Source organism: Bos grunniens, chromosome 22, assembly GCF_055505025.1.
Source record: "Bos grunniens cultivar Pamir isolate PY7600 chromosome 22, Bosgru_T2T1.0, whole genome shotgun sequence".
Taxonomy (NCBI): domain Eukaryota; kingdom Metazoa; phylum Chordata; class Mammalia; order Artiodactyla; family Bovidae; genus Bos; species Bos grunniens.
In genome coordinates this window covers 21,992,947-22,010,490 of record NC_141186.1, presented here as the reverse complement: position 1 = coordinate 22,010,490, position 17,544 = coordinate 21,992,947, and the positions used below count along the sequence as shown (strand labels likewise).

General features: G+C 42.7%; 1 protein-coding gene across 8 annotated transcripts in view; it reads left to right on the top strand.

The window, feature by feature from the left end:
• Positions 1-17,544, top strand: part of ITPR1 (inositol 1,4,5-trisphosphate receptor type 1) — a 355,416-nt gene that overhangs the window by 152,171 nt on the left and 185,701 nt on the right. For 6 of the 8 annotated variants that reach the window (XM_086366621.1, XM_086366624.1, XM_086366620.1 and 3 more), the window contains 6 exons: positions 1,673-1,768; positions 3,740-3,784; positions 8,330-8,484; positions 14,870-14,969; positions 16,310-16,470; positions 17,146-17,287. In XM_086366621.1, coding sequence (XP_086222747.1) covers positions 1,673-1,768; positions 3,740-3,784; positions 8,330-8,484; positions 14,870-14,969; positions 16,310-16,470; positions 17,146-17,287 — 699 coding nt within the window. The remainder of the gene's footprint in view (positions 1-1,672; positions 1,769-3,739; positions 3,785-8,329; positions 8,485-14,869; positions 14,970-16,309; positions 16,471-17,145; positions 17,288-17,544) is intronic. The other 2 variants (XM_086366623.1, XM_086366622.1) reach the window with 1 other exon arrangement.

Here is a 17,544-nt window from a genome sequence, read left to right as displayed (position 1 = left end):
AGGCCAGAATACTGGAGTGGGTAGCCTTTCCCTTCTCCAGGGAATCTTCCCAACCCAAGGACTGAACCCAGGTCTGCCACATTGGAGAGGGATTCCTTACTAACTGAGCTATCAGGGAAGCCATAGCTTTCTGCCTCTTAGCTACTTAAAAAAAAAAAAAAAGCCCTAGTTTTTTTTCCCCTATCTACTTAAAAAATTATCTTTTTATTTCTGGTTTATATTTATCTTATTATGTGTCTTAATGATTGTGTGAGTGTGTATGTATTTATGCTACTTTGAAGTCATTGAGTTTCTTGAGATCTGTGCATATGTATCAAAATGGGAAATTTGAGGGTTACTATTTCTCACGTGTTTTTCCAGCCCCCACCAACCCCCATGGACAGACTGGATCCTTTGATACCGTCTGAAGGGTCACATTTTTCTGATTCTTGCCTGTCCACTGCTTTATGATAATATGCCACGCATTGTGATGTCACTGTGTTGAGAATCCAGATTCTGTTGCTTTCCTTTAAAGAGTATTGACTTTTGTTTTGTCAGACAAAGAAAGTTCTGGATCGCTTTGATCCTTTGGAGGTTTGTTGCAAAGCTTCATTAGGTCACGTGTACTGTAGCATTTGTTTTGGGGGCTGTGCTAGCCCAGCTCCTAAGATATGACCCTTTCATTGTCTATACTGAACGCCCCAGGTGTTCAACTAGTCACTCCTCTAGCTGGGTAGGTCAGAAACCTTCTAGCCAAATGTCATCTCCCAGATTGTTGAGCTTACCACTTCCCTCTCATTTTATTTTAGGCCTTGGGCGGGGAGGGGAAGAGTCTTGCTGTACACACATGCAGCTTGATGTTCAACCAAAGACTATAGGAGGCCCCGTGCAGATTTCTGAAGTTTCTTTCTGGGGAGCTCTGTATTCTCCCCTCAGTCTCCTTGAATTCTGATGTATCTACTCAACCCACTGAGACTGGAGCGCTCTGTGAGAGTTCTCCTTCCTGATGCTTCCATCCGAAGAGGACCTCCCAGCCGGAAACTGGAGCGGTCATGAAGATCACCTTCTTTCCCTTTCCTCAGAGAGCACAGTTGTGAACTCTGTGTCATCCAGCATCAGTACCCAGCTGTTTTGTCTGTTTTATGCAGTTTTCTCATTGTCTGTGGCAAGTCCCTGTACTGTGTGTCGTGTCTGATTATGGCACCAACTACCGTTGCCAGTATTCCATCCTGAGCAGATGCCAGTTACATCTATTGTTGTAGTAACTTGTTCCAGGCACTGTGAGTGTCTGGCTTCAGAGCACAGACTTGGGCATGTGCCACAAGGCACGAGGGCATAGATAGGTTGCTGTTACAGGTTTTCATGAGGCTCATTTTTGTTTGTTTTACCTTTTGTGGATGAAGTCCAGAATCTTAGCTTCTTCCTTATGATTAAGTCAGATAATCTGAAAACCAATTGAACTTTGTTTTACAACCATTTCATGTTAATTAGGGGACTCTACTTCTCCTTTGGAGAAACATTGCTTAAAATTACATGAGATCCTTGGAGCAGTTTTATTGGAAGATAATAATTGTTTGTCAGCTAGTAAACATCACTTCTGAACTATGACTTCTGTGTGATATTTCAGATTCAGTGTCACCCTTATATGGGTTGACATTGCTTCTACTCCTATTAATCATTTCTCTTCTTGCAGGTGGTCCAACATGACCCATGTCGGGGAGGAGCAGGGTACTGGAACAGCCTCTTCCGTTTCAAGCATCTTGCTACCGGGCATTACTTAGCAGCAGAGGTAAGTGGCAGCCCTGTGATTTTTCTCTTTCCATGGTAATGCACTTCTCTTTCCTCACTTACCTGTAGCCGTTGGGTAGTTAGAGGCTTAGGGTGCTGCTCTGTTACCTAGCTTTTCCTTCTGTTTCTCTGTTTCCTTCCACCTCGTTTCCCTACTTATGAACAAGAAGGAAAAATAATGAACACATTTTAACATTTGACAGGGATTCTGATCAAGATGTGGGGAGAAAGTCAGTTAGAAAACAATGCTGTCATGAGAATGTCATGTCCAGCATGCTGACTATAGTTAATAATACTGTATTGTTTATATTTGGCTCTTGAATGATGTGGATTTGAACTGTATAGGTCCAGTTACCTGTGGTTATGGCAGCCCATTCCAGTATTGCCTGGAAAATTCTGTGGACAGAGGAGCCTGGTGGGCTATGGTCCATGGAGTCACAAAGAGTCGGACATGACTGAGCGACTGAGCACATTCTTCAATAGTAAATGCTGCATAACTAAACCAGTCTGTGGCTGGTAGAATTTGAGAATGCAGAAGAACTGCAGATGTGGAGGAATCGCAAATTTGGAGAAAGTGAAAATGTTAATCATTCAGTTGAGTCCAATTCTTCGCAACACTGTGGTCTGTTGATGGAAATCTCCAGGCAAGAATACTGGAATGGGTTGCCATTCTCATCTCCAGGGGATCTGCCTGACCCAGGGATTGAAGCCGGGTCTCCTGCATTGCAGGCAGATTCTTTACTGTCTGAGCTACCAAATTTGGAGGGCCAACTATAAATTATATACCCATTAACTTCAGCCTTGTTCAAGGGTGAGATGTATTTGAAGGTGGCTAAGAGAATAGATCTTAAAAAAAAAAAAAATCACACTAATCTGGGCTTTAGTATTATCTTTCAATTTTGCTCTTGCATACTACTCTCCCCACATCTTATTGTTTACCAACCCCAATCCTAAGGTAAATGACCAAGACTCGGCTGTAGTGCAACATGGTATGTAAAGCTAGACGCATTAAAACACATAAAGAATTACTTGACTTTATAGAGCTTGCTTACTCACAGGATCAGTGGATTCACCAAGATCCTTTACTTACAGAAATGTAAAACATCAAGGAAGTGTGTTTTAAATGCCCATGAAGGATATTTGAGGAAAGCAAGACTCAGTGCTGAAGCATGGGAGGAAATTTCCTTTTAATTTCTGTATTAAATTAAGAAGTCATCTTACTGTGTGACAGCTGTTGCACTTTACTCTGATCTGCTGGAAGATGTACGATGCATATTCATACCAGATTCTAGCCGTACATCAAAAGACACCTGCTGTTGGCTGGCACCACTGGTGAGACTGCTCAGAGATTTGCAAGGTGATGTGTGGGCATCAGACTGTGGCAGCTGACCTCAATCTAAATGTGCCAGACCCTCTGGGATGCCTGATACTTGTGTGAACCGATGATTTTTGATATACTGAAGAGCCGAAGATCAAGACTAAGTTGAAATTTATAATGGAGCCATAGAAAGTGGGCCCAGCTAACCAGCTCTGAGAAATGTTGATGACATGGTTTGCCAGAGGTCACTGGTTGTTGCATTATCTGTTATGTTCTGGGATGAATGTAACTCTTGCTGAAAGCCAGACCATTTTTTTTTAATTTCTAACTTGAAATAAGCAGGATTATCAATGACTGGATACTGATCTTTTATTTATTTCAGGCTTTTAACTGTTGCTTTGCTAGTGGATTCTCTGTGTTCCTCTGTCTACACTTGAGAGCCATCTGTCAGTTACTGGTAGACTGTTGTTCCGTGTGTGTTGTACTCATGTAACGTGTGTTGTTGTTGTGGCATGCTGGTTTCGTGAACAGAGGGAAGGGACAGGTTCTTAGCTGTCCAAAGATGTTCGCAGGCCTTGATGTCTCCTGCAAGCGGGGCCGAGTCCTTGAGAAAGCAATGGATGTTTTAATTTCCTAATGATTCTTTTTCATCAGGTAGACCCTGACTTTGAGGAAGAATGCCTGGAGTTTCAGCCCTCAGTAAGTATGGGCAAGAGCCTTCTCGTCTTCGTCTGGTAGGGTGAGGCCATATGCTCTGGAACCCGATGTAAGAAGCTGCCCCTGTGATCACTAAGTGCTGGGGAAGGGGAGACCTCCACTGCCCTAAAAGAGGGTCTTGTTCTGTGCTTCCCTTGCGGGCAGCCATGTCCCCTTGTGTCCTGATTGGTCCAAGAGACTGTTGGTCGTGATACTCTTTCTGTGTGCTTACTCAGGGGGTTTCCATGTCTTAAGTTGCAGAAGTTCAAGGTATCTCTTGGAATACTGCTAGGTTGGACACAGTGATGGTCTCTGTAGAGCCAGCCTTTTATACATGAATGTTCTGTTGCTGTTGACCTGAAGCTATGACTCACCAAGATTTCTTCAAGGAATGAGCATGTAGGGTGGACACTGTTGTTTGGACTGTGGAAGTAACACGTGAGGCTTTACCTCTGGTTAGGCACTCAGTGGTCTAACTCTCTGTCCTCTTTGCAAAGTCAGAAATAGATCTTGTTACGTGATTTAGAATTTTAATGCTGGATCTTTAAGCTGGATCTTTCTTTGGAGGCCTTATTGCCAATCCTGATATGGAGGGACTTGGGGGTTTTGGTGTCCACAGTGTGCAGAGGGCAGTGGTTGTGTTACAGGGAAATGGTGGGTGTTAGTCATGGAGTTCTCTTGTGGAGTGCTTCATTCTGGTCTAAGATGAACAAAACAGAACCAAAACCAAATAGTTGCTGCTCTTTTTGACATTGTGTGTCCATGTGATCATCTTGATGATGAATATGGTAGGTGGTATTAAGGGTATTATCTTTTAGTACAATTTTGAAAAAATTGGATGTCAACATTGTACATTAATGAAGGGATTGAGGTGGAGATAACACATAATGTAGTTGTCTTCGAAAGTGTTGTGAATTCTGCAGGAAGCCATGAACTTTCTAGTTAAATTTGAGCAGAGGTTAGCTTTTAAGAAATGCAGAGGAGTTCTCAGAGAGAATTCCTGCCCTTAGTTCTTGGACTTGCTGGTGGAGTTCATCTTCTCTTTCCACTCCTTGTGGGAGCACTGGAGGGCCCTGTTCCTTCTGTTCATGCACTTTACTGTCGCTACTGAAGCGCATTTGGAAAGCTGACCTTCTACAACTGCTGTGAGCTGGGAAAAAAACACCGGTCCAGTCGTGCTTTCCACCCCCGCTCAGGGCAGTCTCTGCACATCATCCCCGTATTGTCCTCACCAATCACTGTTCAGCACTTGGACTGGAAGGGGCCTCAGTTTTCAGAAGATAATTCATCCTAGCACCTTTCTTATTTTGAGAGTCAAGATGGTCATTGGGTCACTCGCTTCCCTGGGTCTTGGTGCCACTATCTGAGGCTGCACAGAGTAAGACTCCCCTTGGAGGTGACTTTGAGGGGGACCTGTGGCTCATTTAAGTGTGAGCTGATGTCCGAGTGAACCTTGAGCGCTGTGGGGAACAGGACTGCTCTCCCAGCCCATTCGTGTGTGTGGGAAAGACAGGCATGTGTGTAGTGTAGGAGGAAGAGCAGAGTGATTGAAAGTAGGGCGAAGAGAGAGACAGACTTGGGTTTATTCATTTTTATTTTGTTTATTTGTTTGGCTTGACTGGGTCTTTGTTGCTGCGTGTGGGTTTTCTCTGATGTGGTGTGCAGATTTCTCATTGCAGTGCCTCCTCTCGTGCAGCACGGGCTCCAAGGCATGCAGACTTCAGTAGTTTCAGTTCCAAGGCTCTAGAGCACAGGCTCAGCAGTTGTGGTACACAGGTTTAGTTACTCCGCGGCATTTGGGATCTTCCCAGACCTGGGATGGAACCCATGTCCCCTCCATTGGCAGGTGGATTCTTAACCATTGGACCATCAGGGAAGTCCCAGACTTGGGTTTAAATAGCAGTGTGCATGCTCAGTCATGTCCAACTCTTTGCAACCTCTTGGGCTGTAGCCCTCCAGGCGCCTCTGTCCTTCGAGTTTTCCAGACAAGAATACTGGAGTGGGTTGCCATTTCCCACTCCAGGATGCACTGCTTGTGCGCTGTATGGTTCTGGACAAGTTCCGTTCCCTCTTTGAGACCGACTTCCCTTATCTGTACGTGCGGACAATACGCTTGTTGTAAGGATGGAGTGAGATGCTCTGCAGATGAAGTGCCTGGCCCCTAGTAAACACTTGGCATATCTGTGAGTTGCAGAGGATAATAACTGTTTTCAGTGCCTTTTCCCCACCAGTTTGTCTGGGCTGCCCAGCAGCTCCATGAAGGAGGTAGAGCAGATCCTTCCATCTTCATTTGATGCGTGAGGAAGCAGGAAGTGGTCCTCACTGGCCACATGCCTTGGGTCTCTGGAAGTGCAGTCAGCTGTCTCCTCTTTCGTGTTTCTCTGTGCCAGGGCAGCATGATGTGGCAACGGGCCTGGCTGCAGATCTGGACTGTGTTGCTCTAGCTGCTCAGGTTGTTGCATGAGTGGGGGTCCTCGTGGAGGCGGGGTGCCAGAAAGCTCATGGTTCACCTATGAGCTCCTGCCTCTGGAGGGGATGGTGTCCAGTCGGGAGGGTCCTTCACCCTTCACCCTCTTCTTGGCTGGGACCCTTGGCAGTTGGGAAGAAGAAGCTTCTCATTCTGCTTATTGATCGTGTATTTCCTGAGACTGGCATCCCAAACCCGTGGTCTTACCTGGGACTGCACTCAGCTTTGTGGTTCTCTTCTTTCTGAATCCAGTGGCCTTTGAGCCATGGACTTGATGCACAGGGACAGAAAGTACTCCTCGAGGATAGCTGTGGGCTGATGGCCTTGTGCACATGTGCCTCTGCTCCCACTAGGTGGCACACACCGACTGCACACAGCAAGCACGGGACGCGTGGCTGAGTCACAGGCCACGGGCTGTGGACTCAGTGCTGCTGTCCTTTTTCTCTGGATGTGTGGCCAGTCTGGAGATTAACTGCCAGCCTGTAGCTGAGCCCCATGTCTCACACTGGAACCAGGTCAGGGTTTTTTCTGAGAATGGTGTGTGCAGCACTGGTTTGAAGAGGACAGATTCCATTCAAAGTGATTTCTCGTGAGTGGAGCTCGGGGAGATGCTCTGGTGTCCTCCAGCTGATGTTTGTGTGGGTGTAGATAGAAGAACCACTCGGGGGAGTGGTTGTTCAGATAGAGGTACAGGGCGTGAGGGCTTCCCAGATACGTCAGTGGTAAAGAATCCACCTGCCAGTGCTGGAGACTCGAGTTCAATTCCTCGGTCTGGAAGAGTCCCTGGAGAAGGAAATGACAACCCACTCCAGTATTCTTGCCTGGAGAATTCCATGGCCAGAGGAACCTGGTGGGATACAGTCCATGGGGTCACGAAGAATCAGACATGACTGAGCGACTCAACAACAACAATAGGGCGTGAGCGGGGGAAGACAGAGATGTGTGATATTAGAAGAGCTGTTTGCATTTTCTTTTCTTTCTTTCCTTTCTTTCTTAATTCATTCCTGTATCCCTCCTTCCCTTCTTTCTTTCCTTCCTTTTTTTTTTTTAACAGGCAAAGGTTGATGCCTCTGATGGACTGAAAAAGCAGACTTGCCCAGAATCCTAGAACTCAGGCCCCATGGAATGAAATTCTCTCACGCTCTCTCCTTTGCCTGTTAGATTTGCTTTTCTTTTCTCCATTCCGTTTGGAGAGGAAGCAGGGCCTCAGCCCAAGCAAAGCAAGACGGAGACAAGGGAAATGTGGTTTTCCTAGTAGATGCAGGTGGATACTGTCATCTTGCAAGGAGGTTAAACTTCAAAAATAATCTGGTGCAGAGTCACAGGGCAGAGCGCGGCCTCGTGAAGCCTGTCAGAGTAGACACCAGGCTCGGCACACTACTGCAGTCTTCTTCGGCAGATGGGCTTCGGAGACTGGTTGCATCTGTACAGTTTTGTGGGAAAGCTTTCATTGTTGTTCATCAGCCTTCGTTGTCAGAGATTGTCTTCAGTCTCTGCCATATCCCACACATAGCAGGAGAGGCCCCTTTTCCCCCAAATGGTCCTTGGCAATTGATTAATTAGGAGCACTTTTTCAGGGCTAGTCTGACATCTCAGATATTTTTCTTGGCCACATGGGGATAACTGCTTACAAACACTTGGATTCAGATTTATTTCATTGCTTCTTTTTTTCCTGGGAAATAACTGTGTCATCTTCTTGCTAGACTGTTTCACTGGAGGCTAACACCACCACCCATAAACCACACCCACAGGCTAAGTTTTCTCAAAGTGTTTCTCCTCCCTCCCACCCACTGCCCAAGGATGTACCACATAGAACACTCTGCCCGTGGACAGTTATATAGCGTTGCAGCGCCATGTTGCTTGAGCATTTTTGCTGCAACACAGTGAGGCAGGGTGTAAACATTCTTGGCATGGGTGGCCAGCTCTCGTCTTTGGTGACTGCTCTGAAGCTGTGGTACTTCTCCTGACAACTGCTGATGTTCACGACTGCTTCTTCCCCATTCCTGTGGACAGAGCAGTGATTGTAGTGAGGCAAGGGCGTGGCGTGCAGAATCCTTGACCTGATGACTTTGCTTCCCCAGGTGGACCCTGATCAGGATGCCTCCCGAAGCAGGTTGCGAAATGCCCAAGAGAAGATGGTGTACTCCCTGGTCTCTGTGCCCGAGGGCAATGACATCTCCTCCATTTTTGAGCTGGACCCCACGACGCTCCGTGGAGGCGACAGCCTCGTCCCAAGGTAGGAGTCCAAAGAGGCTTACCACAAGTGAGTTTGTGTTGCCTGACTGGGTTTCTTGGAATCCAGAATATCATCTTCTTTCTTGGAGCTTGCATACAGGATTTGGTATAGGATTTGTTCTGGTTGCCCATTGAAATGATATGTAATTTTTATTTTTAAAATGGCTCATCGGTTGTAAGTTCTCAGTAGTTGCCTGAGATATGCTGTGTTTAGGTGAACAAGCCAAACCCTTAAGCTCATGTAGCTCAATATTTCTAGTTTTCTTTACTCTCTCGCTCCTTTTCCCAAACGTGAGAGATCTCCTGGTGAATTGAATAAACCCTTGAAAAGAAATTCTAGAAAATGGAACATTTGAAATGCACTCAGTCCATAGTAAATTTTATTAGTGATATTGAGAGATCAGATCAGTCTTCTTCAGTTATTTTAATTAACTTTTACTCTTAGTTTTGTTGCATAAAAATGCATTCTAGGGGAAAATAACTGGACCATAAATGGAACAAAAAACTCTTAACAAAATCAACAAAAGTATTAATAGTGACTAACACTAGAGTGGTGACTTCATGCCATTTATAATGCTAAATGCTCATGTTATATATATATATAATTTCATCTTCATCAAAACCCCTGTGAGATAAGTAGTATTATTTGCCCCTTCTTAGAGGGCAAAGACAGAGGCTCAGAGAATTGAAACAACTTATCATAAGTAAGCAAGGCCCATCGCAGAGCCCAGAATCTTAAACATTTAAGACAGACAAGGCTGTTCTAGCAATTCAGACTCTTCAACACATTCTTGGGTAGTGGAGGTCTCACGGCCCGTGGTAGGTTGCACACAAGGCCTGTCTCTCTGAGGATTCCTGTGATTATTCCTGTGTGTCATTGCCATTTAACTGCTCAGCCAGAGTTGGGCTGTGAAAGTGTTAAGTGCAGCTTGGGTGCTGTCAGAACTGGAGGAGAGGCTTCTCTTGTACTGGGTCCTGTTCCTGTCCCTCTCAGAGTCATACACTGAAACAGTGTCCACACAGAAGAGAACCTCACAGGGAGGCCATTGATTACCGTTCAGTACAATGATCACTGGCTCCTGCCCTCTGCTGGGTCATGAACGCCTTGAGAATCTGGAGAAAACTGAAGACGTCCTCTTGTTAGATCCCAAATACATGCACAGCTTCACGGACTCCCAAGTTTGTCCCGATGTAGACTGCTTCTAAAGAAATGTAACAGATATACTGAGATACAATTCATGTGTCATACAAGTCACCTGCTTGAAGTGCTCAATTCATTGATTTTTATTAGATTAGCAGAATTGGGCAGCCATCATCAGAATAGATTTTAAGAAAAATTTCATCGCTGCAAGAAGGAGCCCTGTACCTGTTAGCCGTCACTCTCATCTCTCCATCCGCCATTCCCCAGCCTTAGACTAAGCTACGTTTTGTCTCTATTAATCTACCTGTCCTGGACATTTCATATAATGGAATCACTTGTGGCATTTTGTGACTGACCTCTTTCACTTAATGTTTTTTTTTTTTAAGATTCATCATTTTGTAGCATGTATTCATTTCATTTTATTCTTGAATAATATTCCATTGTGTGGTTATGGCACATTTTATTGATGGACTTATTAATTGTTGGCCATTTGGGTTATTTGCCTTTTTCTGGCTATTGTGTGAATACATGTTCTTTTCTCATGAGTCTAGAACCTAGGAGTGGAATTACTGGGTCATGTGGTAACTGTATGTCTAAACTGTTGAGGAACTTCCAGTTTTACATTTAGGGTATTGTATTCTCACCAGCCATGTCTGAGGGTTCCAGTTTCTCTGTTTCTGTCCAATGCTTGTTTATCTGTCTTTTTTTAATATTTGAGCCATCCTAGTCAGTGTGCAGTGGTATCTCATTGTGGTTTTGACTTGAGTCTCCCTAATGGCTAATGATGTTGAGATAGTCTTTTCATTTCTTCATGTGTTTATTGACTATTTGTATTGATATATCATTTTTGGAGGCATATCTATTAAGATCCTTTGCCCATTATTTTTTTGCACTTAAAAATGGATTATGTCTCTTTTCATTATTGTGTTAGTGTTCTTTATTCCAAACACCTTACCAGATATGATTTGCAGGTATTTTCTCCCATTCTGTAGATTTCTTCACTTTCTTGATGGTGTCTTGTGAACCACAGAAGCTTTTAATTTTTAGGTGAAGTCTAGTTTGTACACTTTTTCCTTTGCTTGCTAATGATTTTGGTTTCTTAAGAAACTGTTGCTTAATACAAGGTCACAAAGATTGATGCTAATGTTTTCTTCTGAGAGTTTTATAGCTTGTGCTGTTTTTCATTTAGGTCTTTGATTGATTTTGAGGTCACTAAAAAAATATTAGGTTTGGAGTAGGATAGATGACTTTTGTAACGTGTCCTTTCTCACTAACTACCTAGATAAAGATAGGGACTGTAGAATCCCATTGCATTTCTGTTAAGTACTTTTCTGTATGTTGTATTCTCTATTCCAGAAGTTCTTGAGTGGATTTTTTTAGGCACCTGGAAGACAAGGGAATGACTTTTATTTTATTTGCTATGTATTTTATTTTGTAAGGGATAACAAAGAGCAGAACCATGTGATATAAAATAGCTATCAAATATTTCATGACATTCCCTTGGTGAATAGGAATCAGGTGCCAGTTGGCCACATCCCCCGATGGGTTGGAAATCCCCATGATCCCATGGGACGGGGAAATTTGAACTTGGTCAACAGGTCAGCTTGCCAAACAGCTTTGGTTGGCTCTAGACCGCTGCTTCTCTATCCCCTTGATTCATTACCGTTTCTCTGTTGGAAAACATTCTTTGTGGGCAGTTGTCCATAGACAGACTGATTGTAAACTCTTAAGCAAGGGAAGCCTAGTGTTCTCCCTGGAAAAAGTGTCTGGCATGGTCTACCAGTGTGTTCCTTAGTAGTTTTGATCCTGTGGTCTTAGCTTTCCAAAATTTTATCTGTTTTTGCCCTTGGCCACCAACCTCAGAGCCAGAAGTGAATAGGGCCTCTTATTCGCTGATTCAAGGCAGTCATAAAAAACTGTTTGTAGGAGTACACACTCATTTCCCGCCATCTTAAAGTAGTGCTAAATTTTATTTTTTTGAAGATCAGAAAGTCTGGGGGTAGATACATGAAAGTACCTGAAATATTACCAGTAAAGAACTTTTTATGACAGTCATTGGTTAAAAGAATCCTTCCAACCAAAATAAAAGGGATAGTGGCAAATCCTGGATGTAATAAACAAGATAATAAAATTGCAGTATGCGCAAATGAAATGTATTAAATAAACATCAGAAGAGCATCCAGCTTTGTGGCTCTTTTGAAATTGTCCTGGCTTTTGAACTAATGATTAGGGATGAGACTTTAAATGAATAGATAGAATGTCCTTGGTATTTTACATGAACTTCAACATACAACTCTAGAATGTAAAATCAGTCATCCAATTAAACCCAAGCTTTGCTTAAACTTTGAGAATAAGAAAATGCATCCGAATTCCTCAGAAGAAAAAATGCAAATCTCTGTCAGGTTTCTTGTGCATGTTGTTTAATTTATATTCATGCTATTCAAAGTCAGTATCACTTGTAATGTTCGAGATAGTTAAAGTGAAGAAAGGCAGAGAGTCTACTGAAGAGATGTGACTGCTTCAACATGCCCTTCCCCTTGCCTCTTTCCCAGGAACTTGGAATGCTATTGTTTATGATTCTTTTCAATGCAAATCACTTCCATGCTCCCCTGTCCGCTCTGGTCCCTCCAGTATTTTAAGTTCCAACTTAAGTTTCCTATTAAAAAAACTATATATTCCATGACTCGCTGCTGCTGCTGCCGCTCAGTCGCTTCAGTCGTGTCCGACTCTGTGCGACCCCAGAGACGGCAGCCCACCAGGCTCCCCCGTTCCTGGGATTCTCCAGGCAAGAACACTGGAGTGGGTTGCCATTTCCTTCTCCAATGCCTGAAAGTGAAAAGTGAAAGTGAAGTCGCTCAGTCGTGTCCCATTTCTAGCGACCCCATGGACTGTAGCCTCCCAGGCTCCTACATCCATGGGGTTTTCCAGGCAGGAGTACTGGAGTGGGGTGCCATTGCCTTCTCCCCATGACTCGCTAAAGCCTCCTTAATGTCTTCCTTTAAAACTCCTTCAGTACTTACCTTGACTGTTCCCCATTTTAATGCTTTTTAATGTACATCTCCTGTTACTTGTATTTGCATCTTGTGCACTCATCTTGTCTCACTAATGCTACTGTGGATCCCTTAAGTGCATGATTACTTCTTCAAAAGAGAAGCAAAATTTAAAAACACTGTAAAGTGATTCACGCTCACTGTAAAAAGAAACAACACACTACTCTATATAAAATGGGTAGGTAATAAGAACTTACTATATAATACAGGGAACTCTACTCAGTTCTCTGTCGTGACCTAAATGGGAAGGAAATCTAAAAAAGAGGAGATACGTGTGTGTGTGTGTGTGTGTGTGTATGTGTGTATGGCTGATTCACTTTGCTGTACAGCAGAAACTAACAAAACATTGTAAAGCACCTATATGCCAATAAAAATTAATTTAAAAAATACCATATAAGAAATAACAAAAAATATTTTAAAATATTTTTTAAAATATTTCAAAATCTCATGGAGAACCAACTGGGAAGTAAAAAAAACTCACATAAAATTTAACCATTCAGAGATAACTACGAGAAATATTTTGTTCCTCTGTAGTTTCAGACAGGTCTCTGGGCACACAGATAACCTGTATATTATTTATCACAAATGAATCATAAGCTATTTGTAGCATTTTTTTCCATTGAACAATATGTCCTGTTCATATTTCCAAGTAAATGAATATCAATTGTAACCATTTTAAAGAGTATACTATTCTGTCTTATATACTATAATTAACTATTTCATTACTGAAACATTGGGTAGTTCATAAGTTTTTGGACTTCCCAGGTGGTGCTGCTGGTAAAGAATCCACCTGCCAATGCAGGAGACGCGAAGATTTTACTGTTATAAATAATGCTTTGTTGAACATCTTTATGCTTCATTTAGTACCTATGCTAAAGGTACATGTAGTACCTTCTCTTAAAGAAGAAATATAAAAATGAGATTGCTAGGTGAAAAGATAGATGCGTTTCACATGTTATACAAAGTGCCAGACTCTCTTCCAGAGTTTAAGGTGTTGACACTCTTACCATGAGTGTGTAGAACTCATCTTTCTAAGCACTGGGGGAGATCCAAACTCCCAGACCTTTGGAATATAATACAATAAAATGATATATTGTTTTAATTTTATTAGTTGAGAAAGTTGAATATGTACTTGGATGTTTATTGGTCACTTAAGTTTCTTTATTAAATTACTGGTTTGTGTACATGTTCCATTTTCATTTCCAGTATTCATGATTGTTTTTCTTACTGTTTCTCAAAATCTCTTTATATATCTGGATGAATACTCTTTTATTCTATACACTAATCTTTTACTTTCCCAGTTCATTTTTCTTTCAATTTTTTTCACAATGGGTTTGAAAAATTTAAATTTTGCTGCATGGAAGATGTAAAATTTAAACTATGTAATAAGATATATCCATCTTTTACTTTTGAGGTTAGAAATCTTGTCTTGTTATGTGCTTCAAAAGACTTTCTGTCACACAAGATTATTTTCTTTCACACATTTGATGACACCACTTTTTGCTATATTGATGTCTATGAGTAGTTCTGTTACTGCTTGATCTCTCACGATAGGCACTAGTAGATACTCAGTAAATGTTTCCTGTTACTCTGTCTTGTGCTCAGTTTGTTCTGAGATGGTCATTCATGGGACGTAATTTTATACACAGCGTACCTCAGATGTTGCAGATTCAGTTCCAGACCCCCGCAATAAAGTGGCTAGCACAGTAAAGTGAGGCGCACAAATTCTTGGGTTTCCCAGTGCAGTCATATATGACGTGCGCAACAGCATTATGTTTAAAGAGACAGTGTACATATCTTAATTGAAAAATACTTCATTGCCAAAATGGAACCGACAGACTTGCATGATGAGTTTGCAAATTCACAAACTGTGAATTTGGAAGGAAAACACACACACACACACACAGTATCTGTGAAGGGCAAGAAAACAAAATACAGTAGAGTGAAACATGCCTGCATTCCGAAATATAGCACAGTACAGTTACGTGAGAGTCGTTGTGAATGATGTGCAATTGTAGACACATCCGAATGTACATTGGACCAGAACCTTTCCCTCTTAAGTTTATGTTGTCCACTGTATATAGCAGAAAGCCCTTTTGGTATCCTTTCTTTATTCTTGTAGGATGTATTCTAGGCCAGTGGCTATGGAGAACCTCAGTAGTCCGGTCCCTGAAGTCCTTTTTTCTTCCCTTTAGAAACTCCTATGTCCGGCTCCGACACCTGTGTACAAATACCTGGGTTCACAGCACAAACATCCCCATTGACAAGGAAGAAGAAAAACCCGTGATGCTGAAAGTAAGTCCACGAGCTTGGCTGCCTCCCTTGGTCTCATGGTTCCTGATGAAAGGGTTCCTTTGAGGGCAGACGGGGGCGTATGGATCCCTGAAATAGTTGTTGCTTTGGCAAGAGTGTGGTTGTGGACAAACCTGTATGTGATGAAAGAATTCTTTCCAAGGGACCTGGCTAAAGCAGGGCCAGGGCTTTGAAATAACTAGAACCTTTTATTTTATTTCATGGCTTCTGCCCTAAAGGTTGAGCAATTGTCTGGATTTCTTGTCTGTCTGGAGGCTGATTTTGGCTGAGGGAATGTTTGTGCCTTGAGGTGCATCGCGTACCTAGTTGGTTCCCTCCAGTCTTTATTATTTACTTCTTCTTGTATTTAAATATGCACTTTTATTTCTCGAAAGTTCTTCCACCCTAATTTCTCTCCCCTTGAAGCCTACCCCTCTTTTCTGACCTTCTCTAGGATCATGGAGCATATATTCACAGACATAGGTTTTTCTGTTTAAAAAATGAAATGATACTCTCACATCATACTTTTTGGTGACGGGGAAGATTATTGGAATTTTTTCTTCTATTTCCATGAACATTGTCATGTATACAGAAAAGTTGAAAGAACAATGTAGCATCTACCCTTAGAATACTCTCAAGATTGATAATTACCATTTTGTATATTTGCTTTTTCCCTATGACTATATGTTTTTTTTATTTTATTTTTAAACTTTACAATATTATATTGGTTTTGCCAAATATGGAAATGAATCCACCACAGGTATACATGTGTTCCTCATCCTGAACCCTCCTCCCTCCCCCCTCCCCATACCATCCCTCTGGTCATCCCAGTGCACCAGCCCCAAGCAAATGAAGCAACTGAATATATGTTTTTAAATTATAAACATCTCAGATGCTTATGTAACAAATGAGCTGTAAAATCATAGTACTACCCCATTTCCTGCCTTAATTTTCTTCACGTTACCAACCTCTAAAGGTAACAACTGTTGACAATTTGAGGTTCATCTTTTCAGGTGTTTTTCTGTGTCCACTTTATTTTAACAGTAAGAGAGCTCCAAGTTTTTTCAGTTGCCCAGAGTTCTATAAATCCAGCATTTGAGTAATATCTTCCCCTCTCAATCTAGTAGAAAGTTAAAGTGTTAGTCACTCAGTCGTGTCCTACTCCTTGTAACTCCATGAACAGTAGCCCGCCAGGCCCCTCTGTCCATGGGATTCTCTAGGGAAGAATACTGGAGTTGGGTTGCCATGCCCTTCTCTAGGAGATCTTCCCAACCCAGGGATTGAATGCGAGTCTCCTGCATTGCAGGCAGTGGACTCTCCCACAAACCCATCTTTCATTTCAGATTGGCACTTCTCCCGTGAAGGAGGACAAGGAAGCCTTTGCCATAGTGCCAGTCTCTCCTGCTGAGGTTCGGGATCTGGACTTTGCCAATGACGCCAGCAAGGTGCTGGGCTCCATAGCGGGCAAGTTGGAGAAGGGCACCATCACCCAGAATGAAAGAAGGTGAGGGCTCCCTGCAAGAACTGCACGTGCTCGTTCTCACCCACCGTGGATTTTAAAATCCCTGGCAGAGAGAGAAGTGCTCTGAAGAGCTCTTTGGAAGAGAGCCAGGCCTTAGCACTTACCAGTGGCTTCAACTTGTGGTTTTCAATAGTTGCTCTCACTATTCTGAAGGTCTCTATAAACAGTAAAGATCTCCTTCCTTCTCTGTTTTCCTGCCTCCAGCTTGGTCTTTGGAACTACCTTACTAAATATCAGTGGTGGAGGTTGTGTGTGTTGGTTGCTCAGTCGTGTCCAACTCTTTGCAACCCCTTGGACTGTAGGCCGCCAGGCTTCTCTGTCCATGGGATTCTCCAGGCAAAAGTACTGGAGTGGGTTGCCATTTGCTTCTGCAGGGGATCTTTCCTACCCAGAGATTGAACCGGGGTCTCCTGCATTATCTGAGATAAAATGTAATGTCTACTATTTTGTGAAAATGATAATCTTTTTTGGACAGTGAAATATTGTCTCTGTTTCACTCTTACTGGTAATTGGCCTTAATTGACAATTTCAAGGAAACTGGGAAGAATGGGTTTGCGTCTGTGTGACTGGTGCCTTAAGCCTGAAAGCTTCCATAGTGGTTTTGATTCTGTTAAATATCAAACACTTCCCATGTCTAATTGCTTCTTTCCTCCTAAGATCTGTAACCAAGCTGCTGGAAGACTTGGTTTACTTTGTCACTGGCGGAACCAATTCTGGTCAAGATGTTCTTGAAGTGGTCTTCTCCAAGCCCAACAGAGAGCGTCAGAAGCTCATGAGAGAACAGAATATTCTCAAGCAGGTCAGTGAGAGGTGACATACTGGGTTGGCTCTAGCAAGAATCCATATTATCTGGTCTTATAGAGGAATGTAGATGATTTCTACTGGGGAGGCTTGATCTGTTGACTTTAAAAAAAAAAAAACAGACAATTTTTTGGAGCAGTTTTAAGTTCACAGCAAAAGTGAGTAGAAAGTATAAAGAATTCCCGTACCTCCTACACACATACAGCTTCTCCCATTAGTAGCGTCCCCACCAGAGGGGTACATTTGTTAGAACTG